The sequence below is a fragment of the Eleginops maclovinus genome, chromosome 8 (genome assembly GCF_036324505.1).
Source record: "Eleginops maclovinus isolate JMC-PN-2008 ecotype Puerto Natales chromosome 8, JC_Emac_rtc_rv5, whole genome shotgun sequence".
Taxonomy (NCBI): Eukaryota; Metazoa; Chordata; class Actinopteri; order Perciformes; family Eleginopidae; genus Eleginops; species Eleginops maclovinus.
The window spans coordinates 17874696-17901429 of record NC_086356.1 but is presented as its reverse complement, the minus strand read 5'-3'; the positions used below and the strand labels follow the sequence as shown (position 1 = coordinate 17901429).

At 38.8% G+C, this 26734-nt stretch overlaps 3 protein-coding genes, 1 long non-coding RNA gene and 1 other non-coding gene across 8 annotated transcripts; 4 read left to right on the top strand and 1 right to left on the bottom strand.

Annotated features, from left to right (window-relative positions):
• Positions 1 to 6682: 6682 nt before the first annotated feature.
• ppp1r26 (protein phosphatase 1, regulatory subunit 26) lies at positions 6683 to 15192 on the top strand. 2 transcript variants are annotated; one of them, XM_063889496.1, is made up of 5 exons: positions 6684 to 6872; positions 9127 to 12377; positions 14073 to 14184; positions 14395 to 14480; positions 14582 to 15192. In XM_063889496.1, the coding sequence occupies exons 2-5, from the start codon at positions 9196 to 9198 to the stop codon at positions 14619 to 14621; spliced, it is 3420 nt and encodes a 1139-aa protein (XP_063745566.1). In that variant the 5' UTR covers positions 6684 to 6872; positions 9127 to 9195; the 3' UTR covers positions 14622 to 15192. The 2 variants fall into 2 exon arrangements, 1 of the variants encoding a protein (XP_063745566.1); XR_010166282.1 differs by lacking the exon at positions 14582 to 15192 and having other exon boundaries at positions 6683 to 6872; positions 9127 to 12000; positions 14395 to 14478.
• Positions 15193 to 15253: 61 nt separating this feature from the next.
• mrps2 (mitochondrial ribosomal protein S2) lies at positions 15254 to 17474 on the top strand. The gene is made up of 4 exons (XM_063889497.1): positions 15254 to 15340; positions 15575 to 15721; positions 15783 to 15903; positions 16532 to 17474. Exons 1-4 carry the CDS (start codon positions 15316 to 15318, stop codon positions 17091 to 17093), a joined length of 855 nt encoding a protein of 284 aa, XP_063745567.1. The 5' UTR covers positions 15254 to 15315; the 3' UTR covers positions 17094 to 17474.
• Positions 17475 to 17996: 522 nt separating this feature from the next.
• On the top strand, positions 17997 to 20700 carry LOC134868120 (uncharacterized). 2 transcript variants are annotated; one of them, XR_010166246.1, is made up of 4 exons: positions 17997 to 18026; positions 18785 to 18870; positions 19265 to 19335; positions 19611 to 20700. It is a non-coding gene; the product is annotated as an uncharacterized LOC134868120 (long non-coding RNA). The 2 variants fall into 2 exon arrangements; XR_010166245.1 differs by having other exon boundaries at positions 18000 to 18026; positions 18785 to 19335.
• LOC134869009 (small nucleolar RNA SNORA17) lies at positions 19388 to 19466 on the top strand. The gene has a single exon (XR_010166370.1). It is a non-coding gene; the product is annotated as a small nucleolar RNA SNORA17 (small nucleolar RNA).
• On the bottom strand, positions 19874 to 24885 carry dipk1b (divergent protein kinase domain 1B). 2 transcript variants are annotated; one of them, XM_063889017.1, is made up of 5 exons: positions 24349 to 24885; positions 23067 to 23201; positions 22184 to 22291; positions 21819 to 21995; positions 19874 to 21520 (listed from the first exon to the last, which is right to left on the bottom strand). In XM_063889017.1, exons 1-5 carry the CDS (start codon positions 24415 to 24417, stop codon positions 20708 to 20710), a joined length of 1302 nt encoding a protein of 433 aa, XP_063745087.1. In that variant the 5' UTR covers positions 24418 to 24885; the 3' UTR covers positions 19874 to 20707. The 2 variants fall into 2 exon arrangements, with proteins under 2 accessions (XP_063745087.1, XP_063745089.1); XM_063889019.1 differs by having other exon boundaries at positions 24656 to 24885.
• Positions 24886 to 26734: the final 1849 nt, after the last annotated feature.

Below are 26734 nucleotides of genomic sequence, written 5' to 3'. Positions count from 1 at the left end.
CTTGACCTTCATTTGACAATAAAGTGCTATATCATAAAGTAAAAATGCTATGAAAGTGCCATTGTATTGCTGCATGTCTTCAACATATAAATGGTTATTTGAAATAAAAGTTTGGAGATTTTTCAGGACGGTAAATAAAAAGCTCTTTTATAAAATACTTTTTTTGCAGATTTGTCATAGTTAACAGCCTAAATGGAAAGACTACACACGTTTAAAGCTTGGTCCTTTGTAAAATATACTGAATAACAAAAATAATTGGTGGAAGGAAAGGAGATAGAAGCAAGGAAACAGGGTTGAAATGTTGAGATCAAGTGAAAAAGGAAGGTAGGAAGGGGCCGAGTGATTAATGCGACTCCCCAAAAAGATGATATGTTATACTTACCCTATTCTGTCTTGAATTCTGGGCGAAAGCGTCTGTTTCTACTCGTTTGCATCGACGGAAACTATTCAATAATAGAAATAGATGGTTGCTGCGTTTAACAGCAGCCAAACAATTCAGTATAAAACATCTGTTAACAAACACTGCAGAATCTGCATTGTAATCCAAGTCTCGTTTATTCAGGCGTGTGCTCACTGCTTCAAACACTTGAAGGAGTGTAGATAGAGGTTAGATGTTTGCTTGTCTCCCAACATCAGTATTTGTTTGTTACACATGCGTTTCGCTAAATACGAACTTTTTAAACCCTTCCGCACTAACAGTCCCACCGCCGCGCTACTTATTTGTGCAGGATTTGTAGCCTACTGTTTATGTGGAAGTGTTAAGGATTTAGGGAATATTCATGTGTGAAACAAATGATCATATGGCAGTCAAGATTTTCTTTAACCTTTATGAAGACTGCTCCGATGGTTTCTTAAGGCAAATCTCTATTTTGTTTGTTATTTTTCAAAAACAGGAAGTGAACAAGGATTTGTAACAACTTGTTATTAAACGAACACTGCTCCCTGTGGACCACAGCATTCCAAAGGGAAGTGTTCATACTCTTCTACAGGTCTGGTAAGAAAATAATGTTATGCAATCTAAACGCATGCCTCTATACACTCTTTTAGCAAACTAAATTAGTTTTAGTTATAGGGCGGCATTTTCACAACTGTCATTTGAGGTATGAATTGTTTTTACCCCCCTAATTATGGATTTCAAATGATCCATTCCAGCTTTAATGAGCACAGGAAGGAAGTTGGAATACATGTTGTTTAACTTTTGCAAGGACTTCCCAATCAAGAATGTAGAACCCCAAATATAATGTCACACAGCCACTTATTGTAGATTAAAGCTGATATTGTTGCACAATGGCCCGGGATATTGGTTCCAGATTTGTTTTAAACAAAAGAGCTATGACAGCTTGCTTCTTTTGTAAACCCTAATTGGAAAAATGGATGACTGCCTTTTTTGTACTCATTAAAGATAATAAAAGTAGTAGCAGGCGGCCTTTAGGTATGGCCATTTTGCATCATTGTTCAGTCTGTTTGTGTGTGTGTCAATATGTGTATAAAGAAATCCAAGTCAGATCAAGATATTCTGCAATGTCAAGTTGTGCCTCCACAAGGAACCATTTTGATTACCTTCTTCAACCATGGTATAGCCATTATTTATATATTAAGCAGCATTATTAAGCAGCAGTGGGCCCTTCAACATGTTTGTAAGGCTTTAAGGATACAGGCATATGTTTTGGAGGAACGAAGTTTCATTTATCAACGCTGGTTACCTCCAATGTTTCCATATTTTCCCCCTCCAAGGCTGAAGTGAGCATGGCTGCTGTCCATGGTGCTGAAGTCCCTTTCTCTTTAGTGTCTGCAGGGCTGAGTATCCACAGCAGACAGGAAATGAGCAGCAGATTTATAGATATAAACAGATACAAAGAGAGAAAATAGAGAGGTTGCTTTGTATTTTCATCATGTCTTTTGTTTTATTATCCAATTAATGATGTTAGTCTGAGAGCTTACGTGCCTGTCGGCTGTCTGTTCTCGGTGCAACGTCAGACTCACTTATCACCAAGTAGTAAGAACCTGCTCATCACCTCCTCATTTACATGCAAATGAAAAAACAACAAATGACCAGGAAAAGTGTATTTCAAGGTCAGGAACATACCAATATGTTGTAGTGGTGCTTGTGCCAGGCTTTGTGTCGTTATGAAAATGGGGCCAATTGGTTGAGTCCCATTACTATTAATGCCACTCCGATCGCTTCATTTCTTGCTGCAAAACAGACACAGGATCCTGCTCAGTATGCATTCAGTATAGTGTGGTTAAAATATATTGGCTCCTTGTCCTCAATAATTTCTTATGGTCCCACAAAGTGTCTGAAGGCACAGACTGATCATAACACCATGTGAGTGGAATATTGACATCCTTTAAAAGCCTCATAACCGTCTCCAAGTCAAAGTTGAATTGCTTTTTTTAATTAAACATAACTGAATTAAGATACAAATGCATTTCCCAGCTAGACGTCGTATCCATTTAAACTGCTATTGGAAGCAAATGTTAAGATGTAAGAGAAAGACCATTAAACATTGATGTTAACCTTTTCAAGGGCCTGTTTTCTGTTCAGTCTTGCAAGATTCGTAAAGTTAATTTATGTTTCCAACTGCTGATTATGCAAGAAATTGAAAAGAAGGCTGGTGAAAAACAAACAAATTACCAATAAACCTTCTCTGCAACCTAACTCTGATTATTACCTGTTATTACATGTTGCTGGACTGTTATAATATAATCTGAAATTCAGTAGATATAAAAGGGACTTTACAAACTTAATTAGTTTTCTTTATTATCATTTTTATATTTAAATTAAATTCTTTATTAAATCAAGTTATGGTGCTGTAACAGTGAAGGTTATTTAGATCACCTGTAGTGCGGGGTGTGGTGTCTGGCTCCTGAGAATTGAAAACAGCTTGATGCAGTTCTTCTCTCGGCCAATCCGGGTGTGATTACGCCCTTCCTTTTGGGCTTAAGAGAAGTAGAGAATAGGGCATTCAGATGCAAAGCTCATTTCAGTGGAGGTTGTCAGACAGAAACTGCTCTCTTGTGAGACTTCTCTGCTGTCTTTTCTGGTTAAGCGTGATTAAGATATTCTGAAACGTAGCTGCAGTGAATATTAAAGTACTTATTTCCACTAGTTCGAGGCAGACCTTAGTGCTATTTGTGCAAAGAGTTGTCGCTTGCATAATGATAATCTTATGCCCGCAGGCTATTTTTAGCATTTATTTTTTAGACATTATTATTATTATTTTTACTCAAGATTCAGGTAATATTAAAGAGGCATTTATTGTACCTGAAGAGGTGTTTTTTCATCAGTATTAAGAACGCATTTGTTATTGTAAAGGCACACGTGAGATTAGGGTTTCTCCAAGTAAAGACTTATTCCTGTTTAATCGGCCCCCCAGGTGAAACCAGTGGAATCCGTACTGCCACAATATACTGTAAACAGCATCAACAAAAACACTATTATCTGGGCACATAATATGTCCGAAGTCAGGGAAACAATCCTCTTTAACTTTCAGTATGTTTAAGTTAATCTGCAACCATTTTGATGACTGTTGGTACCTTTTATAAGCAAAAACCAGACACAACAGGGACGATAAAAATAAAAGATACAAAACTAAAATAAACAAAGGCTGGTAAATGTCCAGGGTGTCAGCGGTCCTGATTTCAAGCAGGAGGTCATTTTTCACCAGAGACTGAATGTCTGAACAAGACAAATGGACAGGTTATCTTGGAATCTGGACACTTATAATGGCTATTTTTCAACAGTTTTTGATATTCCGTAGATTGTAAGCCATGGTCCAATTATCCCTTCTTTTAAATAATAATAGTGAGAAGTAGTCATCCATAAAGGCTATCACTAGAATTCAATCATGAGAGACTTTTTATTTAAAGAACATTTATTGACACCTGCACCATATGATATAAATGTTATTTGTCTTTGGCAATTGAGGGGTACCTCAAGAACATATTTAATGCAACTAAATGAAAGAGATAATAAATAACAATACAATGTTTTTTACTTAAGTGTATTATCTAAGACAACAGAACAATGTGACCTTAAAAAAGAAGAAACCATGTTTTTGAAAATCTAAAATAAATGTATTCATAGGAAAACCTGCCTTTCATATTCCGTCAGCAGCCTCTACACCAACACTGAAACACATGAGCACATACTACAGTTCAAAAAAGCAGAGATAAAATCTGAGCTGACAGAAAATGTTCCGTTTTAGTTTAACACACACAGTTCAGCTCACACACTATTTTGTGAACATATGGGTTCACCTTCTGAATTAAAAAAAGAACAAATGATCCAAAGAAAGTGAAAACCATAAAGCAGATTCAGGCAGTAGGCGTATAGATTCACACTTAAAGTGTTAGCCTACAGAACAGTTTATAGAGAAGAAATACAATCTGATCCTTTTACAACATCACTATATGCTATTGTTGTTTGTTTTGTAACATAGTAATCCTGTTAGTAATCTTTTTTTTCTTTAGAAATGTAGCTGCAAGGGAATACAATTACCCTTTTTTGTATACTGATTACATAATCCCTCTGTTACTCCCCAAGCCTGTATCTACTATTATCTATTATCAGTATGTGTAATTAGAGCTGCATTGATTCCCCGACTCATTGATTTGATTTTGATAATTTATTCATTCTAAAATAAAGTCATTTTTCCCTCAAAACTGATGTCAATGCCTACATTATGTGCCAAATAGCAATGATCATGGATATGGATATTTTTTAGCTTTTCTCTCTTTTGTATCATTTTAAAATGAAAACCTGGAAATATAATTAATGATTTCAGACTTTGTGAAACTGGCATGGAAATGATATCATTTCTTTTGACACTTTATAAAACAAACAATTAAAAAAATTGTAAGAAGTTATAGTTTGTTTGTTTTTTCAGATATGCGTCCCAGATTTTATTGCCATACCCTAATGAAACTATTTCAAGAAGAAAAGGCAAATTACAATCTAACGATATTTAAAAGGGGCTAATAATGACTGAAAAGCTATAGTATATCAAGATGGTATTGCAGAAATATTTGGGAGTATTACTTTCAAAGCCTGTATGAATTTTTCGCTAAACAGGTTCTGGGCCAGAGTTGATGTCATTGCTGTATTTGTTTTCACAATACTTTCTAGATAAGAATTTTTCCACAAAAGCTTAGATATTGCACACAAGGCCAGACTTTGTTGTTATATGTGTAGTAGTTTCTATTAACTACATTCCAGGATTATAAGAGAGAGAGAAAACAGGGAGGTATGTCTTTTACTGCTGGTGTCTCAAGAAAAACAAACAAATGCCTGATGGTTTAAGGACACACAAATTCAAACAGCTAATGCCAAATGACTACATGTGTTATGTTTTAGCTCAGATGCCATGCAGTTATTAAAGAAATGTTTGCATCACCAGCAGCTAAATGTGCCTTGAGTATATCCAATTGGTTTTAGATCTACTTTTGTTTATATTGGCTTCATTGAGGCTAAGGTCTTGAAGGGTCTCTAATGCATTTCCATTTAATATTCATTTCTAAATGGCAATACATTGGTTTGGCAAGGCTATTCCCTGGGAGGTGGAGTGGGCTTCTTTTTGCCAAAGAAGATACATGATCCAAATGCTCTCTGTGGATCAAAATCCAGCTCATACGTTATTGGAGAAGAACCAGACATGAACTGCTCTTTCTGCTTCCTTGTATTTTTGGGAAGCAGTTTTCATTGGTGTTTTAAGGCTTTTTGTGAGCATTTTATTTAGCCTGCAACTAGTCTGTTTTATTAGTAGAAGTATTACACAAATATTGCAGAATATTCTTAAAATGTAAAGCAGCATCAATAATAAACCACAGCAACATTAGTGGTACTTAAATCCTAAAGTTGTCATTTATAATACAAATAATGTAATATATATAAAAGCTATATTTTTTAAATGGACAATTCTGCATCATATTGATGCAGTGGTGTATAGTATGTAAGTACATTTACTTACTTAGGTAATATTTTGTACTTTGTATCTAGTAAGGTTTAAGTATTACACTTGCAACATCACACTTCTATTAATAGGCAGATATTTAGCTACTTGCTCTACTACACTTACTTAATAACTTCATTTTCTTTGGAGATTCAGGTAAAAAATACAAAATATAATCAACAAATTTGTGAAATTCACAAACTAACTGGCAATATAGTAAAAACAAATGTTCATCATTAGCAGCTGCAACATTGAAGTGCACATTAATACATCAATGATTATGATTAAATAATATTATGGCCTATAGCTATAGCCTATACTATACTGAAATAGGCCGTTTTGCAAAACGAGTAGGCCAACCTTTACTTTTGGTAGCCTACTTTAAGTTTTAATGACTTAAATTGTATGAAGTATTTAAGTGCACTATACTATTTGTATGATAACGCGAACATACTACTTAAACATGTTTTAAATGCAGTACTTTTGATGGCGACAGCGAATTTCTACTTATTTAAAAAAAAATTCTTACGTAAATTGGGCTACTTCTTCCACCTGTAGGCTACACTAAATTGTTCCCGAAAAAGCCTGCTTTCATGTTTTAATGCAACAATACTACATTTAATAAAAACTATCCCATCCCTGTATGTTTGTAAAAGCAGAGTGTACTGTAAAATAACAGCGTGCCTGTCTTCCGGTGGTGTGATGCCGTCTGAAAGGGGCCATGCTTGGCTGGACTCTGGGTTTAAGGAAGCTGGTCTGCCCGGCAGTTGCAGCGGAGGGAGACTCGACGGATCGAGCTTCAGGCGGTGTGTGAGCTGGCGACGGACCCCGAAATATCTCCACGACGGCTCTCCAAACATCCTAAAATCTAGGCAGCACTGAACACAATCTCACCGTAGAGCAGTTTTGTGTCATATCTAGGTGAGTGTGACTTCTAGGCTTGTGTTTTTGTGCGAAATAGCCGAGGCTAGGAGGGTAAGCTGTAGCTCAATACAAAGGCTTTCTTTGCCGGAGAAAATGCCGGGGCTGCAGCAGCCGGGAGGCCCGCCTGTGTCTTTCAAGTCACCGACTAGCCACGGTTATCCCTGTAATGTTTCACACCACCATCTGTTCCATTTTCTCACTAAATATGTAGGCATACTGTTTTATAAAGAAGTATTTATGGACATTTCTCGCGTTTAGAGGTGATATCGACTGAATATGGTGCGTTTTGACAACCGTGGCCGGTACGAAGAAACATGGTTGCTCTGCGGAGTCTCCTAGCGCTGCATGCCGGGCATCGGTGCAGTTCGTACCGCTAGAGGGATACGGGGACAGCCGGGGTTTCTTTGTCGCAAACAGGAAAGGGTCCGGGAGGAAAAATACACCCAACAACTCAGTTGCCTATGCAATCCAGAAAATGCTACGCATAAATGTTTGCTTGTGTAGTTAAACTTTGTTAGATATGTCAAACAAAGTTGGCATACGACTACGTTACGTTATGCTACGTTTTTAGCTCTCCTCGGTGTATTTTTTTCGGCGGGGCGTCTTTGGTGACCCATCCTGGTTTCCTGTAGTGGTTTGCTATTTTCTACAACGTTTAGCAGGTTATAATAACATAGGAGTTGTGCATTTTGTCACTTGGTGTCAGGCTGTAGAGGGGATGCCCATATCCCCCTGCAGGGTGCAGAGCTCGGGAGGATTCACATATTTAGGGTAGGTAGACTGGTAAAGGTGGTTGCATAGCGACTCCTATACTGAGTTAATGTCATGGATGCACAATACAGGCTTTTGCATGGTTGATCTGTAGACATGACTCATACTCGTATAGGGTTCAGCAGGTGCCATCTTACCATTGAATAGCCTATGCGCAGCCTGGCAGGTACCCAGTTAGCATTTCGATTTGTTTGGATGAACTGCGTTTGCACCATGAAACAGGAACAAATAATTACAGTCAATATGTGTTTAACTGTTACATTTACTCAAGTCTTTAGGCGATTAATGTGCTGCTACTAAATACTTTTTGTCATTACATTTCAGAGGTAGGGTTAATATTGTTCATTTAACCCCATGACTTTTCTCAAACAACTTTTGTTACTTTTGACGACTTTTCTATTTTGAGATGGATCATAAATGCAAAAGATAGATTAACTAAATGCATAAACTGTTTCATCATGGATTAGGCCGACCAACAGTATATTTAAAATGTTGGTTTTACTCTTTCAACAGCTGCAACATTAGTTATTCTTATCAAAACATGAATAATTGTAATTTAAAACTGTAATGTTTATAATATTCTGAAATGGGACATTCTGCATAAGGAGTACTTTTACTTTTGATACTTCATGTGCATAATCATGAGTTTCTTGGTCTTCAGAGAGACATTTCTTTGTTTAAAAGCTGAATGCCATTTAATTCCATTATATTCGAGACAACGCAGGCCATTTCTCGCGAAAAATATATGTGTGTATCTGTTAAACAATATCCAATGTGGTGTTAAAACTGAATTAGACGAAGGTTGTTAAAAAGAGAAAGATCTATTGGATAAACAATTTAAAGTATTTGATACACTAATTCGAGGGAACTTTGTATTAAAGTAAAGCTGTTACTCTCTCTGACATTGCTGGTGATTCGTAATAAATGCATGACCAAGCTACAACAGCCCATAATCTTCAGTTCCTTCTTAACAGTGAGAATATGGAAGATGTATAGTGTAAGGTTTTACAAAATTGTTGGCATGAGTGATCAAATGTGTTTCCCATTATAACTGCCAAGTTCTGTATATTCATATCCTCTGTTCTCAATTATTTATTTATTTATGAATTTAACAGGGACAGTGCACATTAATAAATATTTCTGTAAATGTGCCAAAGTTTGCTTTGGTACAACAACAGACAAGAATGGCAATCCAACATTTCTTTCAAACCCCTATAATTGAATGCTGTTTTACATCAGGTTACTATCGTTAAGTTCAAACATGTCAAAAATATATCTACTGAAAGTTGTTATTCGATTTATTTTCATTCATACTGATTTTCCTTTGCCATAATGACTACAATTGTTGTTCCTTAATTTCATCCTATGTTGTCTTTAAAAATGCTTTGGAAATACTATTTTAAGTTGCTGAAACCCGTAAAAACCCTGAATGTAGTCTGACGTGCCTGTCTTTGTTTCTCTTTTTCTGTTCCCTCCTCAGATTGAACGATGTGATTGGTCGGAGGCAGCTGCACTCCAATGGTCGAGGACCTCACCCCCCTTCACTAGAATGTACTTGATGAATGTCCCTCCTGTCGCAGTGAGGCAAACAGAATGGAGAACATGTGGCCCACCTGGAGGCTATAGCCTTCCAGTCTGCTTCAATGACTCTGACCCAGAGTTGTCCACCAGAGGCACACCTATCTCAGATAAGGTCCAGATGATCATAGAGAGCCTTAGGAGCACCCAGTCCTCACTCGAGATGGGTGATGAGATCGAAGGAAACGTGCCACCAGGACAGGAAGTTCATCCTCAAGTCTGCAAGGTTGCGATGGGTTCTTATGTGGGGGCTAAGTCCAAAACTAAAAGTCCTACTCAGAACCAACAGGCAGATGTTTCCTCCCCAATCAACCATGAGAGCAGTGACTCTGACAGCGATAGTTCTGTGGACAGAGGAATTGAGGAGGCAATACTGGAATATTTGAAGGAAAAGGATGATCACAAACGCAAGGCGGAGCCATGCTTCACCTTCCTCGAATCCTCCAAAATTCCCAGGAAAAGCCCACCTTTTCCCGAGGTTTCCAAACAGAACTCTGACACCAACACATTTTTGATTGCCAGCAGCCAGTTCCCAAAAAGTGTAAAAACTGAGACTCCCACATCACCAGCTGTTATACCTATAAAAAAGTATATCAAAAGCAAAATCTCCCTAGATGACAACACCATTAATACATTTGACTTCAATAAAAGTTCAACTACCCAAAGTTTAGTCACGCCCCAAGAACCGATGAAGATCCCCTCAAAAACAATCAACCTCTTCAACAAAGCAATGTGCCCGGTCACAGTTAAAGTGGAGGAAGACTCAAATGATTCCAGTAGTGATGATGGCATCGAGGAAGCCATTCAAAGATACCAATTGGAGAAAAAGGAGCAGCAGGACAAACCAGAAACCTTCAGTCCACATGTATTTAAAGAAGAGTCTGACTCAACTAGCGATGATGGGATCGAAGAAGCTATTCGCTGCTACCAGCTTGAGCAACTCAAAGAGAAGAGTGTCCTCAAACCATTCTTGCACAAACCAAAACACTTTACGAAGTCCTTACTGCATGCTGTTGGAAGTACGAGCACTGAAAAAATAAAGAAAAAAAGACTGAGAAAGAAGAAGACCTTAGCAGAGAAAGAAGTCAAATCTGTTCAACCTCCTTCTTCATCTTTTTTCCTACCCAAGAATACACTTTCCGAGAGCTCAAAGGGTAAAGGAAATGAATTGCTTTTGTTTAAAGTTGAAGGTTTTAATGAGCAAACTACTTCATCCCCTTCAAAAATTAATACTACTGCAGAGCTCATGTGTGCTGAGGCCATACTGGACATTTCAAAAACTGTCATGCCTGAGGCCTTCCATCATAGTGTTGGCCATAGCAGTTGCACCCCCACTGAATCTTCCGTGCAATCATCCCCTCCTGGCAACTGCCAGGATGAAGAAAGTGATGGCAGCTCCATTGATAGTGAAGATGGGATAGAGCAAGAAATCAAGAAATTTCTTGAGCAGAAGGCCCAAATGCTCAAACAATCGCCAACTGCTAAGACTCAAGAGCCTCAAAGTATAAATGAACCAGAGAAAGCGAAAGAAGAACAAGTTGCAACTCCAAAGAAACCCCTAAAATTGTCTTTGACTCAGAGAAGAAAACAAAAAGAGGAGAACTTAAGCATTTCCAACCCTCCAAGGACAGGTAACGATGTAAAAGACACAGCCCTTAAAGCTTCACCCGAGCATGGAAAAGAATCCAGCCCATTATTATTTTCCCAGAGTAGTCAAACACACCTCATATCTCGACGTAACAAGACGGAGCACAGTGGAGACAAAAGCAGCTCGCTTGACAGTGATGAAGACCTAGACACAGCTATAAAAGACCTGCTCAAGACAAAAAAGAAGTCAAAGAAAAAGCGAGATCTTAAGAGGAAAAGGATGACCCTAAAGGATGGAGAAGCAGTGCTGGGAAATACTTTAGTGGCCAAAAAGTTCAAAACGGATCCTATTTCAATGAACATTTTGAAAAAAGTAGAAAAGAGAAAAGGATTAAGTAAAAAAAGCATTTCACAACCCAAACATACCAATAAAAGTCAAAATGTGCATGAAGGGGAATTGGCAGCTGGTGTTAAAGCTACCTTTGTGCCGTACAATACTCAGACTGCCATCGAGACGAAGGAGGACAGCAGTTCAGTGGACAGTGACGATAGCATCGAGCTAGAGATCAGAAGATTTCTGGCTGAAAAGGCCAAAGTATCCACCACAGAGAAAAGTAAAGATGAAGATGTTTCAAGAAACGGTACTACGGCTGTGTGTGCTCCACTTCAAAATAAAGACATTAAACAGGAAAATCAGCAGGCTGAAATTCCAATAAAAAGTCCAGGACTATCTCCTTTGAGGAGTCAGCCTCTTCCCACAGCACAGGGTTTGCTGCCAGACATCTCTGCTGTGGGCGCACAATCGCGTCTCTCCTGCAGCCCCGCTGTTTTGGAGCCAGCAGACGGGGCGGGGGCTGCTGGAACTGTGCAAAGGAGGCTTACCTTTGGAAAAGTGGACGTCCACAATGTCACCCCACAGATTGAGAAGGTTTGGCCTGTTTCAAGTCCTAACATTGCTCATTCTCGCTCTGAGGCAAACAAGTGGCGCCAGAGCTTCGGACTTCCCATTACTGACTCGAGGATGCCTAATCGAACTCCATTCCAGATCACTTCGTCTAAAATCAGCGAGACTTCATCAGCAACTTCCGCTTATCAAAGCGAGGGGCCCAAATCACAGACTCCAGGCACTGTTTGGTCCAAGAATGCAAGGACCAGCAGAGCTCCTTTGCCCTGCTCCACAGAGACAAATGTAAATACCACGTTCAGATCTCCTGGTTTGAGTCTTTTGTCGTCTGCCAGGCAGCATCCAAGAGTGTCCTTTACACAGAGGTCTCAGTTCCCTATAGAAGGAGAGACAGAGAGTATGGTGCACATATCTAAAGACAAGAGTGTGTTTGTTGAACTGGAGTCTAATAGGACCAACCATGTCCAGGTTCGAAACAGGGAAAGAAGCGAGGGAAATAAGAAAGTGGACTTGCCAGGCGAGATGAAGAGGGAAAGCGAGGGTATGGAGATAGACGATAAAGAAGAACATCTAGAGAGGAGAGAGAAAGACTTTATAGACGAGGCAGATTGTGAGTCAGGCAACAGGAGAAATCCAGGGAAGAAGCAGGGCTATTCCGCATCGTAAGTACATGTATTTCCTTTGGCCTCTATCTCCCATAGCATCACACATTCAATTTTAATTCTAATTCAAATTGTGTCCTGCTTATAAATATAATATAGGTCAAGCTCATTCATGTATGGGATGGGTGGAAATGTTTGTTAATATGATAAGATGAAACGGGCTTTTTTTAAAAATGTGTTTGTACGTTTATATGGCTTTGTAATGCAACGGCACCACCATGGCAACTTTTTTTGTTAATTCATATCAGCAAACCTGTGGAAAGCAATACAGTACAATTTTCAAACTGGAGCAGACTGAATATGTAGTACGATTGTCACAATGCATAATACTTTCTTTGGGGAAAAAACGGCATCATGCTAAATATCTTTCACGTTTCATGTAAGAAGTGACCAAAAGAAACAAAATAAAGATAGTGGGTTAAGACCAAATGATTCAAATGTGGATGTATCTTTTTTAATTCAACACAGGGACAACTCAAATAGCGATGTTAATCAGAAAATACATGCTGTCATTACAAAATCTTACCCAATATAACATATATATCAGTTTACTTTAAGTCATTTCATGTGCAAATGTTTAAAAGTATTGTTGTTATTGTAATATGTTTCCCACCATTGCCTTCATTAGGGGTATCTCAATAAAGCCATAAGAAAAAAAATACAGAATTCAATCAATTCACGTTTTGGTGTACGGTTTGGTTGCATTACTTGATTGGTTACAAAAGGAAGCATAAAAGAGATATGCATGCAAAACACGTGTTTCTTTGTCAGAGTAAATTACATTAGGTTTGGACATCACATTGGTCTCTGGTCAGTTCAGGTAAAGACAAATTAATTCATAAAGAAAATAATTGGCTAATAAATCTCAAATGGAAACTAGAAGGCCAATAGCAGAATTCAGACCCAATGACCATCTCACCTCACCCATAGATTGAGAATAGCCTTTCTAACTTTTGCACATAAGGGAAATAGCCAGGGTACACTTTCAAAACAGATTATACCCTTGACCCCTTGATAGGCACTGTTTTTAGACAAATTCTATAACAACATTTGTGAGTGGAACAATCATTTATCCTTTCTCAACTACTGTGGAAGCATTAAACCACATCTTCTGTACATTTGTTTTTCACAGTGCGCTTGTAAGGTTTAAACTCATATTAGAGTCGCTCAGATAAAGCCACTAAAACAGTCTTGGACTTATTACCTATATGAATCACGCGTTTTGGCAGATTTCAAAGAAGCCACATTGTTATTTCCTTCTTGTTGATTATATTGATATTTAGTGTAATAATTTCTTTATCATGTTGAAGTTTTCTTGAATTTCCTATGTGAAAAGGTTATTTATTTTTGTTTAACAAACAAAAGAAGTTACTGAACATGCTGTGCATTGCCAGGTTTTGTAAATATTTTGTAAGATTTGGTTCTTTTTTTCTTTTACTCTTTCAGAAAACAAGCTGTTGCTGTGTCTTTTAAGTGCATCTGTGTAATAAAGATTGAAATCAGAGCAACCAAGTGTCCTCAATAATGCATAATAACCCTAATTGCATCACTGTCATGCTCATCGTGGTTCTTTGAACACCTACAATTTTAATTTACACACTGTTAACTTGCTTGAAGATGGAGTTTGTGACGGATTATTAGAGCATTGTGTCATTACTGAGAATGTGTCTGATATGTGTCCTGCTCTTTGCCCAGGTCTTTGTCCAGTGCTATTGATCCTGGAATCACCTTCAGACCTTGCATAGCTCTAACCACAGAGGAAAGAAGGAAGATGTTCCGGAGGTACCTTACACAAAATTGCAAGAAGGTACAATTACATAGAAACCCCAGTGTTAGCTGTAGCTTATTTTCCTACATTCTGAGTCTTTTGACCTGAAACCAGAAATTAAGCATAAAAGATCAGACTCTTCAGCCAAGGAAAGGACAATCTTTGGGTGTTTTTCTGGTATTCCTTTCTTTGGATGTGAGTGCAAAGTATTCAATATCCAGAGTGAGAAATATTGCTTGATGCTTGCAGGGGGTTCCTTCTCACAGCCATGCTACTGTGTACAGGAAGGCAGTGGAATGTGTCAAGAGAAAGCTTCAGTTCATTCCTGTCGACAGGTACGTGTGTGGTTAGACCTGTATGTTTTTTTTTTCTCCACAGTGAATTATCACATTTAAATAAAAACCCATTGATTTTGGATGATTTTCATCTTTTTCAGGGAAAGTGAAGCATCCAGCCACCACAGCGTAACAAAATAAAACCTTTGCATTTGACGCATGCATGATATCACAATGTGGGTTGCTGAATAATAGTTTTGCACTTTATTCAGCGTTTGTAAGATTTGGTGTTATACTTGATTGTTGAAGGCAGGGGAAATTGAATGTGTTTTCTTTTATTCCAGCATTTGTTAGTTTTGAGTTGGATTTGGAAAGAAATGTTTTTGTCATCTTCAAATGATATGTTATGGTTTTTTGATGAGAGTTGGTAGTTAATTTGTTGTTTATTTAGCCAACAGGACTTTTTTTCTATACGTTTTTGGAATGAAAAAGTAAATCCAAGTTTTTTGAGTTAATAAAATAATTTGCTTTAAGGCATTGATATTAGTTTAATAGTTTTCCTGCACCACATAGATTACATGAAACATACTACAGCTGTTATTGTTTGTTTTGAAATGTGTCATCTTTAGTGCAGACATGTTCTATAGCACGATTTATTTCTTTAAAGTGACGTTGGTTTATATTGTGTACACTTTTAAAGCCAAATGACAGGAGGCCGTTGTCAGTTGTGTTGTATTTGTTTTTCAATAAAGTTTAAACGTAAAGACAATAATTTGCCGTCATGGGTGATGTAGTTTTATAGAAAGAGCGTTCACGACAGAAGGGCTGTACGGCAGTCTGTGAACTACAATCACGCAGTCGCAGTTTGCTGACCTTCCGTGGTACTCAAGCAAGCATGGCTGCCCGGGCACTTACGAAAGGTATGGAAGTATATGTTACTATCCGACACAGTAATGTTATAAACTGAATAATTTGGGAGTATGTCAAACAATAAATGCATTTGTTGTGGCATTATTCTGCTTGTAATGCTAACAGACAAATTAGCATCACAGCTAACGTCCGTCACGTTAGCGAGCTGCTTAGCTAGCATTACTCGCTTGTTACAAGTTAGCTTATATTGCTTCCTTTGACCTATATATGTGTTTTGCTTCAAGGGCTTTGGGGGCTACGACAGTCCAGAGCTATTACAGTCGGATACCCCGCTGCTGGACATTTCTATAGCACTGAAGCAGCTGTCAAATCACCTACACTACAATGTATGATGTTTCAGGTAATCAACGACTGCTTAACCATCAGGTCCGGTGTGTGCATGTTTTATTTATTTTTGTTATACTTTAAGCTATGTAATTCTCCTTCATACAGAAAGGATAATGACCCTGCCACTCGAGAAGCCCGACTTCTTTCGTGTGTCAGAGCTCTTCTCTGTCAAATCCCTTTTCGAGGCCAGGGTGCATCTTGGTCATAAAAAAGGCTGCAGACACAGGTTGGTATTAGTAAATCTCATCACCTGTGTACATTATTTATGTTGTTGCTTTGGAGGGAGGGAATTGTTTGGTTAGGGTCATCAATGTACTTTAACCATATACTTCAACAAGAAATATTTGTATAAAGAGAGAAATGATGTTAAAGGAACTCTATTTATTCTGATCTGATGGCTGTGTTCAAATACATTTATGAAATATCACCTTTTCTACACTGTTAGCACCTGATGTGTCGTCCTTAAATTAAGTTTTAAAGGTTTATTATTATCTCATGCTCTACAATTCCAGTGAAACTCTTAGTTGGCAATGCACTTCTTTGTTCTCAGGTTTCCTTCAACAATGCTAATGTTTTAAAATGCAGCTGATACTCCGTTTGTTAGTAAGTTGCTGATTGCTGTTGTGAACTTGACATGTACCAGTGTATTCTGTTCTTTGGATAGACCTGGTTTGTGTTTAGATTTTTGTCCTTGAAAAAAATGAATTTAAATCTGTTACCAGAGTAACCCAGTGAGTAAAATCTTGAGCAAAAGGGAGAGAAAGATCTTGTCCATTAGGCCCACATATCAAATCTATGGCAATGAAGAGTATGCAATATCATACATAGTGTAACTGTAATTCTCTTTTTCACAGGCTCATGGAGCCATACCTATATGGCTGCCGATTGGAACAAGATATAATTGATCTGGACCAGACAGTGGAGCACCTTCAGCTTGCTCTGAACTTCACTGCACATGTAGCGTATCGGGGGGGCGTCATTCTGTTTGTCAGCCGCCAGCGTCAGTTCAGCCAGCTGGTGGAGAACACTGCCAAGGGATGTGGGGAGTACGCTCACACCCGGTACTGGCAGGGTGGCCTCCTCACCAACGCCCCCATCCAGTATGGCCCCGGCGTCCGCCTACCAGACCTCATCGTCTTCCTTTCCACTCTCAACAATGTATTTCAACAGCACGTGGGAATCAGAGATGCAGCAAAAATGAACATTCCTACAATTGGAGTGGTTGACTCAAATTGCAACCCCAGCCTGTTGACGTACCCCGTGCCCGGCAATGATGACACTCCTATTGCCATGGAGTTGTACTGTCACTTATTCAAGATGATTATAAATCGTGCTAAGGACAAAAGGAAACACATGGAGCTCCTGCCGTCTGCTGCGCCTCCTCATGCCTCTGAATTATTGAAAACATCTAACTAGTGTTTGAGGGGAAGGCAAGAATGCTGTCTAATGTTAAGGGTTGCAAATCAAAATTCAAATTATTTTCATAAGCGATTAATCTGCCATTTTTGGACTATAAATTGTCAGAAAGTTTTGGAAAATGTCCATCCCAGTTTCTCCAGATGTCAGTCAAAAAATCCAAAATATTCTGTTTAAATAACATATATTAACATATACATATTTGAAAGGCTGGAAAAATACATTTTTGCCATTTTTCTAAATTACCCTAAGCAATTAATCAATTATCAAAATAATAGGAGATTGTTTCTCTGCAGATTCACTAATATTTGCAGCTCTACTAATGTTAAGACAAAGTTGTGTGTATATTATCATTATTATTAAAGAAATCTTTTTGTTACATATGGTCTTCTGTTTTAAATTGAATACTCTAACTGTATTTTGGCTTGCACTGTTGTGCACCGCCAAATATATAATGACTTGTGTCTACTGCCATGATCTGTGTTGTTGTGAATGTCTAAACAACTGAACTGCCTTTAAATTAGCTGACTGAATTACTTAGAAAAAATATCTGTTAATGTTTCCCAAAGCACAGAAGTAGATTTTCAATGTTTTTGTTTTATCTATCCAATGGGGTAAATTGAAAAAGGATATCCCAAGAACAACCTGGCTATCCTCACAGATGGGGTAATCAGCTTTTTTGCATGAACCAAATTCCAATATCACATTAAACAATGGGGCTTAACAGATAAGCATCGTCAAAAACAAATTTAAAAAACAAAACAATCCTTTCACCTTTTCAGTAAATGGCACCTTCACTTTGTTACTGTACAAGTAATGGGCGATACGCAAACGTGATGATGTTTGATCGCTCTTGGCTTCCGTAGTTGTTATCTTTTCCTGTACCGACTGTCTCTGTCCATTAGGCGCGAGACGTGTTGGAAGGACGAAACAGTGAGCATGAATATAAATTTAACTTAAGAAACACCTACCTTTTATTATAGCTGTAATGTCTTTGAGAATAAGATATACACATGTTCCCTGTATTTCTAAATACATTATTTTTTGATAACTTAAATATAAAATTCGCCGAATATAAGATGCACAATATTAAAATCAATGTAAGCTGCATTTAATCACATTCGATGTTTGCTTTCAGATACATTCTAATACTAAGTTTATCGTTTTCGTTTGCTTTGGCAGGTGGTTAACATGCAACAGGCTATTTCTAGTTTTAAGCTGTTTATGATATCTATGGCGTGATATTAAGAGTTTAATTTTCTCTTAATTTGACTTATTTTAGGCCAATGATTTTATCTAAATTTGCTGATTTTAGCTGATGTTCTGGTGCTGTGTGAGATTGGGTGTAGCTGCTTGCTGAGAGTCTGAGACTCAAACCTGTAACATGAGTGTTAGGTAATGTATATAAATAGCAATTGTGGTACAAGCACTCAGATATTTTAATGTAGTGTACAGAACAGGCCTACCTCAGTCCAAAATACTCCAATTAGAAGTAAATATCTTGAGTTATATAATTGTAGATTATTATATTATTCCTTTTCTTTCACTAACAAATACATGATTGAGCATTTTAATGTTGTAGTTTATCCGAGTGGTACAACTTGTAAATACTTTCGTACTACTGAGTAGATTTTTCGATTAATACTATTAAAGAAGTGCTATCTTCTGATGTATTGCTCTTTTTCATGCAGGTTCATGCACAGAGACAAGATTCATGGCCCTGCTCTCATGTGGACATCTGATCTCAGATAAAGAGACGACTGCGCTCTAGGAAATGGTCACTGGCCTCATCGAAGATGTTTGCTGTTACTGCACATGTGTTTTATTTTGCCCCTTGAGACACAACTCTGGCTGAAGTGTCTCTGTTGTGCAATAATCGGGCAAAAAGTAACAACTGGCTCACGATAGCTCAACTCCCACTGTTTTGTGGGCTTTGGGTATGGAACCGAGCCAGATACTAAGACTCAGTTTACCACAAAGTTAATTATTCATGATGAGTAAAACCTGGAGTACTTTGAGTACAATTTGTTACACTTAATCAATTTCTGCCTGTCTTGTTTATTTGTTTGATATTTGCTTAAGCTTGTTTTAATGAGTAGTTTAACAAACACTTTACTGATTTGCAATCTTCACAACAAAGATACCACTTTGCCTTGTTTTCTACTCATAAGACAGAAGACCCAGGAGTCACCTCTGATGGACCAGATAAAGCTGTAGAGCAGCAGTACAGTGGCTCCAGAAGGTGAGAATTCATGCAGACGTTTTGCTCTTGCACTTCTTTTACTCTTGTCCAGCATGCCCCTTGAGGCATTGCAGTCCGACATTGTGTTGAGGCTGTGTCATAAGGTGGCAGAGAATAAAAAGATCTACATCATCATCTGCATTCAATACCTAAAACAGTGGTGATTTGGAGTGATGACGTTTACCAACATATCACTTGTTAAGTTAAGGATAAGATTATTTTTGAGTTTAGAAACAGACAAATATTATCAGGCTAATTGTGATTTGTCTTCACAGCGTTGGACCCCCATCTTTTGGCGTGACATTTGAAGACGTCTGCAGGTATGTATTAAATAAGACATGGTTGAAAGTGAGTATTTTGCATCTTGACACCTTGAAACATATGCTTTAAGAAAGGTCACGTCTCAAGACAGCAGTAAAGCTTTGTGAAATTGTTGAATAAAAGATGTTCAATAAAAAAATAAAAGTCACTGAGTGTCTTTTATTTAAATGCAACCCCAAATTATCTTTGCTCAAATTGCAACAGCAGTTAAGGCTTTTGTTTACATCTATCAAATGAGGTTGATTGATCTCAAACACCTCCTTACTGATTATTTTTTTCATAGAGTCCTAAAGTGAGACTGTTACTGGTGACTGAGAGCTGTCATCAGTGGTCTGAATGTCCTTGGTCCTTTAAATCAAATAACTGATAATGAATGACAAAAATCCATCTATCCAACCCATTTTAGGAAGGATACCAGTTTTCAACCCCAAAATACAGTGCTCTTGAAGGTCAGATAGCTCATTGAGTAACCATTTTCAATATTTTTAAATCAATTATTTGAACCAAATTAAGTTTATTCACAGGTCAGAACTTCTTTCAAGTATAACCATGATTATCATATACAACTCCAGTCTGTTCAGTTTGATTTAAACACATTATCAATATAAGTAGGCACACATCAGTACTTTTACATTATTCCATCTGTTGTTTGTATCTTATCTGAACTTTACACAGAGAGTCATTTATACACAAAAAAAACAAGTTCAATAATTTCCACCAATAATTAAAATTGTACAAAAATCATCACACTTTGTCAAACTTGACATTCAGTAGGGAGAGACAAGACTCTTCTATGTATTTCGAAAACTAAGTTTACTCACAGATTATTTTACAAATAAAGTTAGAGGCAGCGCCCTGAGAATATTATGTCCAAGCAGATGAATGTGCTTCTCAAAAATAATGCATTGTAATGCTTTTTCGTATGGTATCACAGTTTTATGTTCACAGTCAATGTTAATAACCACCACCTTCTAAAACATTTGACAGAGCTTCAGGAGCAAAAACGACCACGTTCATGAACACATTCACTCCGTATGCAGATGATACGCTTTCAAGAGTACTGCGTGTTGGAGATTTTCTTCCACAGTAATGTCTTCAGGTTGTTGAGCACCAGCGAGTGGTGTACCTCCATCTGGCTGGCCAGGCCGCTGAGTGTCACACAGGTGCGTAGCTGCTTCTCCAGATCCCCACGGAGGTCCGCAGGTGCCCCAAAAAGCAGAAAATCCTGCAGCAGCACACAAACCTTTGCCAGATTGGGCTGCACGACCTCAGAGTTACACTGCTTCACCAGGCGATCACAGGTGGCCGTGCAGTCCCGGCCGTAGGTGCAGTCTGCGTTAGTCTCACACCGCCGCCCCCTCATAAATCCCCGCACCACTGCCTCAGACGCCACGCTGCGCAGGTCGGCCATCTTGCAATCATAATTTGAATTGTAGCCCACGTGGCGAGGACTGGCATCACATATGAGGAAACTCCCGTAGGAGCCGTGGAAGACCTCTTCCACAAACTCCAGCAGGCCGATGGTGATGCGAGCCCTGCGAGGCCAGGCCGGTGCGAGCCAGTGGTTCAGGCTGGAGCTCAAGGCCTCTGGAACCAGAGCCTGCAGGTAGTGAGGCACCTCCAGCCTGTAGAGGGAGCTGTGGCCCACGTGTTCGGTCACATACAAGTCTCCACAGAAACCCAGCAGCTTGGGGGTGTGCTCCTTCTCCTGCAGCGCCACCATCAGAAGGAACTCGTTGATCTGCAGAAGAGCCCAGATAGACTTGGCCTCTGCTAGGGTTACTTTTCTGTCCTGGTTTATATCAGCCAGAGTAATGACCCTGTCCACCAATGTGTTCAAAGATGGCTGATCCCCAAGGTTAGCCTGCAAGAAGGAGGTGAGTAAGTCATTAAAAATGGTCAACAATGATTAAAATGTTTATTTAAAAACAAAAAAAACACATATGGTTCTAACAATTCAAACGTCTATTTTTGCACATTTTGTCCATGACATCATTCCAATTAGTTACGAGCTGAACAGAAAAAAAAACCTTTTCTTAAATGTCAGATTTTTTTTGACAGTTTGAGTATATATCTAAAAGTATTTGTTGACAACCCTGATTGTGATATGTATTTTTCTATAAATATTACAGTTAATTTAGGTATAATTGTTTAAAAAAGACCTTGAGGAAACTGTGCAGCATCTCTTTAAATTCATCCATTGAGGTTCCACGAGTGGGTTTTTCAAATAAGGTCATCTCCTGTCGCAGAATAGAGTCTGGAGCCCCATCGATCTTCACCGGATCCTCAAGTCCACACTTGATCACAACAGGTCTGTCCTTCCACAGTCCACTGTACACCTGTGAGTAACAACATGTGAAGAGAGGGAGAATATATTCTGTATGGTTGTGTTACAACTAAGACTAGTGGTTAGACTGTCTACAGGATTGTTTTTACACTGATTTACATACGAACATACCCTTTAACAAACATGCAATGTGTGTGGTTTGTTATTGTGTTATCTCTGTGTGGGTGTGATTTATTTTACCTGGTGTGTAGAGGAGGTGGACATGCAGCGCTGCATGGTTAGAGTTCTCTGATCACACAATGCCTTGCAGGATGAGCCTGATATAATGCCCCTTCTGTAGTGATCACACTGAAAAAGGAAATGCAAAGCTTGACCTAAACACAGACCTCATTTCAGTCATCCAACCAAAAATCTATTTAAAAAACATTGACTTTGAGACTAGGGGGCTGGAGGTGAGGCACACAAATATTCACAAAGACACACACACAGTTGTGATGATCTGATTGTGATGATCCAATTTCATCATTGATGTTGTCCTAAAACATTTCAGCAGCCTGTTCGGACACAGTCAATGGAAACAGCTGGGCACAGCAGGATATCAGTAGGCTTTATCTTTAGCCAACATCAAAGGCCATGTGTAAAGGAAGAGGCCAACCCAAGCAGCCCCCAACTCTCCCTCTTATTTCTCAGAAAACAGTTCTGTCCAGTTTTCCAGACTTATTCCCCTTGGTTTTTATAGATACATTATGAACTTGTTCTGCCTTAGGGCTTTCTGCTGCTCTCTGGCTCTGCTGGAGCAACAGCAACAAACAGTTTAAATGTTAACACTAAGCATGGTCAAAAATATGACAAAATGTGCCAGAATTACAACTTTGATTTACCAGTGCATAAGGAAATCTGGCCATAATTTGAACTTGGATCCCACAAATGAGCCACGTTGGAAAAATATAAATGTAAAAACATTTCGACCTCAGCTAAGCTATACCACTTTTTACAGATATTTCCAAAGTGTTTCAAATGTATGGCGTTCCCACTTATTTTTATGAAAACATTGAACATGTGTATAAGAACAGGTGAATGAAAACGCACATTCTGGGTGTGGTAGTGTTGAGACTTTACTTACAATGACCATATGGCAGACGTGCCCGCGACACAGCTCAGAGTAAGAAGCGTACTGCATGTAGATGACCCAGCTGGCGATGAGGATGCCCAGCCAGGCCAGGAGAAGATATTTCACCTTAATGGCTGGCAGACGACTCTTATGAGTGTGGAAAAGGATGGATAACGAGGAAGAGAAAGAAAGAGAAAACTCAGTGAGCCAAGAGTCTATGAAAACAAAAATAGGCCCACAGCACAATAAAAGAACAGCTGGACACTTGATCTGTAGATAAAACCAACATAGCTATAGACAGGGGAATATCTTATTTTAAATCAAACATTATTTGAACTTATTCAGAATGCTGCTGCTCAAATCCTAACACTAAGAAAGTGGATCACATCACTCCAGTTCTGCGGTCTTTACACTGACTTCCTGTCTGTCTAAGAATTTATTTCAAAAATACTGCTGCTGGTTTATAAAGCATTGAACGGTCTACTGCTAAATTATGAACCATCCAGAACTCTCAGGTCTTCTGGGACGGGTATGCTTTCTGTCCACAGAGTCAGAACTAAACATGGAGAAGTTCAGTTATTATGCTCCAAATATCTGGAACAAACTACCAGAACCCTGCAGGTCCGTTGCAACTTAGTACTTTAAATCCAGGCTGAAGACTTCCCTTTTTGCCGCTGCTTTTAATTGAACTATTCATATCTAACACCGCACTGTAACTTTTATTCATGTATGTCTTATTCCTGTTTTATTTGAATGTTATTATCTTTGCTTTTTAATGGCTGTTTTTAAATGCAATTTTAAAATGTGTTTCAGCTGCACTATTTAACACTCTTAATGTCTTTCTTTTTTATAAAGCACTTTGCATTGCCTTGTGTTGAAAGGTGCTATATAAATAAACTTGCCTTGCCTTCTACTTCATGCACTATTTTTATCCTTTTGTGTCTTACGCAAACGTATGGTGCATTGCTGGAGGAGCCTGGGAGGTAAGAGGTAGAAGAGTTTCATTGCAAAACAACGCTATAGCTAGTTTGCATATGAAAATAAAGCCTTTGTATGTGAATGATGTGAAATGCAGTGGCGTGTGAAATATTCAGATCCTTTAAAGGGATAGCTTGGTTTAGAACAATAGTTGTAAAAATCAAGTACTGGCCTACTCAAGTACAGCACGTCAAATTGTAAATTTTGTACTTAAGGAGCTCTAATAGCCTATCTAGCTCCCCAATGCATGCAGGTTCTCTGCTGTTTGGACCCTGATAGCCACAAAGGCATAAGGCATCCTGCTGGGCTTACATACCTGCAGCCCTTTGGACAGAGGGCAGAACAGCACCAGATGGACCAGTCTCCGCAAAGCTCTCGGCATCATGAGCGGCTCAGTTAGGGGGCAGAGAGGAACCTGCTGGGATCACTATCTGATCACATCGTCATGGCAGACCTGCGCCATGCGTCGCAAATAACCAAAACCCAGCGCATATGTCATAATATTATCCGCAGATTTGCTGCAAAAACGCCACGGAGATGACGCAACACGATATCTGACTTTCGAAATGCTATTATTTTGAACCCATCGTTCATCGGAGGAAAACAATATAAAGAGAGCGTACTTGAAATTGAGCAATTTCACATTTCAGCTCCATATGGGGGAGAAAATTTCGGTTACAGCCCGATTCAAGTCATCGTCCTCCTCAGAGTCCAGCCGCGATCACGAACAAATCCGATTAATTCAAAAGCATCATTTTATTTATCCCATCAGATTAAGCTCGACCAGAATAATGTGACATATAAATAGCCAGTGGGTCTCCTGATGAGCAGCGAACCTCTGCTTCCCAGCGACTCAACACGGCGCTCCTTTAAAGGGGAAGCTGCGGGCTCTCAGCTGGGAGAGAGCCCGCCGACATAAATCTCGCCTCTGCTTCCTGTCCGTCTGTTTCCACCCAGAGATCTCTTGCTTCAACCTATGGTTTAAAGTCAATCTAATATTTATTTTATTCTAACAAAAATTGTGTTTTACAAGGCTACATTTGAGAATATAACGTATCAGTTGTACTGTATAACATCTACATTCACATATTTCTCAATGTTGGTGTATAACTGAGTTTAATCCTCAAATGCACCTTAAAGGTAAAAAAATCGTTTTTCTCCAATAAATAAAATCACATTTTCTATTTAACTTCTGAAGCAAGTAATTCAAATGATTTTATATATAAAATATCAAACTGCAGGTTATAACCGCATTGTAGCCTACTGCATTACCATTATCTCTTCTTAGTCAGGGAAAAGAAGCTTGTTGAGAAACTTATTTCTTCATAGTGTCTATACCGTCTAGCATACCAGGCAAATACAGATTATCAACAAGGCTTGTCTATGTATCTAAAAATGACTGACATAATTCGAGAGGGGAAATCAGATCCACAAGAGCAACAGTCAAGCAGCCGCGCGGGCAAAGTTTCTTCGGATCTCATTTGCCCTCTCGAATTATGACAGTGGTTTGCCGCCATACTTGTCTGTGTCTTTACTGGACCTCTCTGTGTGATTGTCATTCGGGGAGCGCATTGGTTCCAAGTTATTTATCATTGTGATTATGTTAGGCCCCACCATAGCCTACTCTGTAGCAGAAGATAAATTGTTATGAAAAAATGTCCCTCTATCCGAATTTGATCAATTGGATCTGATGACATTTTTAGTTAAAGAGTGCATCTTCTCTTGTTACTTTTGAGATTGATGCTTCACATTCCCAATAAAACAATTTAAACAATAATTGTTCATATAGTTTAGAGGTAAAACAGTGTTATGACAAAGAAAAAGAGACATTTGTTGTTGCTGATTAACCTAAAGAATATATGGTGTTTGAATTCCAAAATAACACATTGTGTATGAGAGTTCAGTTTGTGTTGAAACACGAATAATGGAACAACATTTGCATTGCTCATTTTATTTTTTTGCAGATGAAGTTCACTGCATCACATGCATACACCTGTATCTGATCACATGGATAGTATGTTTCAGATGAGGGCAGGTCTGTGTGGTAAACGACACGTCTGACAGATCTGTTCTGTTTCTGCCAGCGCTTCGTCTACCATAGGAATTGCACCGGCTGCCATAAAGCAAGATGATTTCTGCAGCAGTTGTCCTTTTTGTCAAGTGTCCTGGCCTGGTTCTCTTTGACACTAGTTCTGGATCTACAATAAGCCCGTCCTTTGGTCTGTATGGGATACGTACCTCAACTAATTTAGACATCTCTGAGGACTTTTGCAGCCCTGGATCCATTTTGACTGTAGGCCCTGTGCTGGTGTGGACCGTCCCCAATTCCTTGTCAGCTGCTGACCCCTCTTTAGGTTTATTGTGGTAAGGACAATCATTGAGATGGCAGGTATACACACTCCTGCTACGCCATTTGGTTGATTTCTGTCCCTGCTCTTGTTTTGTAACTTGTGGAGGAGCTTTGTGTTTGAAAGGAGAAGGTAGTGGCCGTGCAGATCGTAGAGATGTTCTTTTGTCCTTTTGATGGCGAATCTTGAATGATGGTACCCGACATTTCTTATCTCTTCTTTCGCCTATTCGTGGTGGTGGTGGCGAAAGTGGAGGTTGTGGTAGTGGTCTTGGTTTCTCTTCAGATATTAGAGCCGCACTATCCTGACAACCAACAATCGATGGGGAGTCATCCTCCGCTTCATTTTCAGTTA

Excerpts from the sequence above, each read along its gene's own strand:
- mrps2 (XM_063889497.1), top strand. The coding sequence starts at position 15,316 with ATGGCTGCCCGGGCACTTACGAAAG. Across the intron at positions 15,341-15,574 it reads TGCCCGGGCACTTACGAAAG|GGCTTTGGGGGCTACGACAG; the intron begins GTATGGAAGTAT and ends TTTTGCTTCAAG. Across the intron at positions 15,722-15,782 it reads CTGCTTAACCATCAGGTCCG|AAAGGATAATGACCCTGCCA; the intron begins GTGTGTGCATGT and ends TCCTTCATACAG.
- dipk1b (XM_063889017.1), bottom strand. The coding sequence starts at position 24,417 with ATGATGCCGAGAGCTTTGCGGAGACTGGTCCATCTGGTGCTGTTCTGC. Across the intron at positions 23,202-24,348 it reads CTCTGTCCAAAGGGCTGCAG|AGTCGTCTGCCAGCCATTAA; the intron begins GTATGTAAGCCC and ends CACACTCATAAG. Across the intron at positions 21,996-22,183 it reads CCACCTCCTCTACACACCAG|GTGTACAGTGGACTGTGGAA; the intron begins GTAAAATAAATC and ends TGTTACTCACAG.
- ppp1r26 (XM_063889496.1), top strand. The coding sequence starts at position 9,196 with ATGTACTTGATGAATGTCCCTCCTGTCGCAGTGAGGCAAACAGAATGG. Across the intron at positions 12,378-14,072 it reads AAGCAGGGCTATTCCGCATC|GTCTTTGTCCAGTGCTATTG; the intron begins GTAAGTACATGT and ends CTCTTTGCCCAG. Across the intron at positions 14,185-14,394 it reads TTACACAAAATTGCAAGAAG|GGGGTTCCTTCTCACAGCCA; the intron begins GTACAATTACAT and ends TGATGCTTGCAG.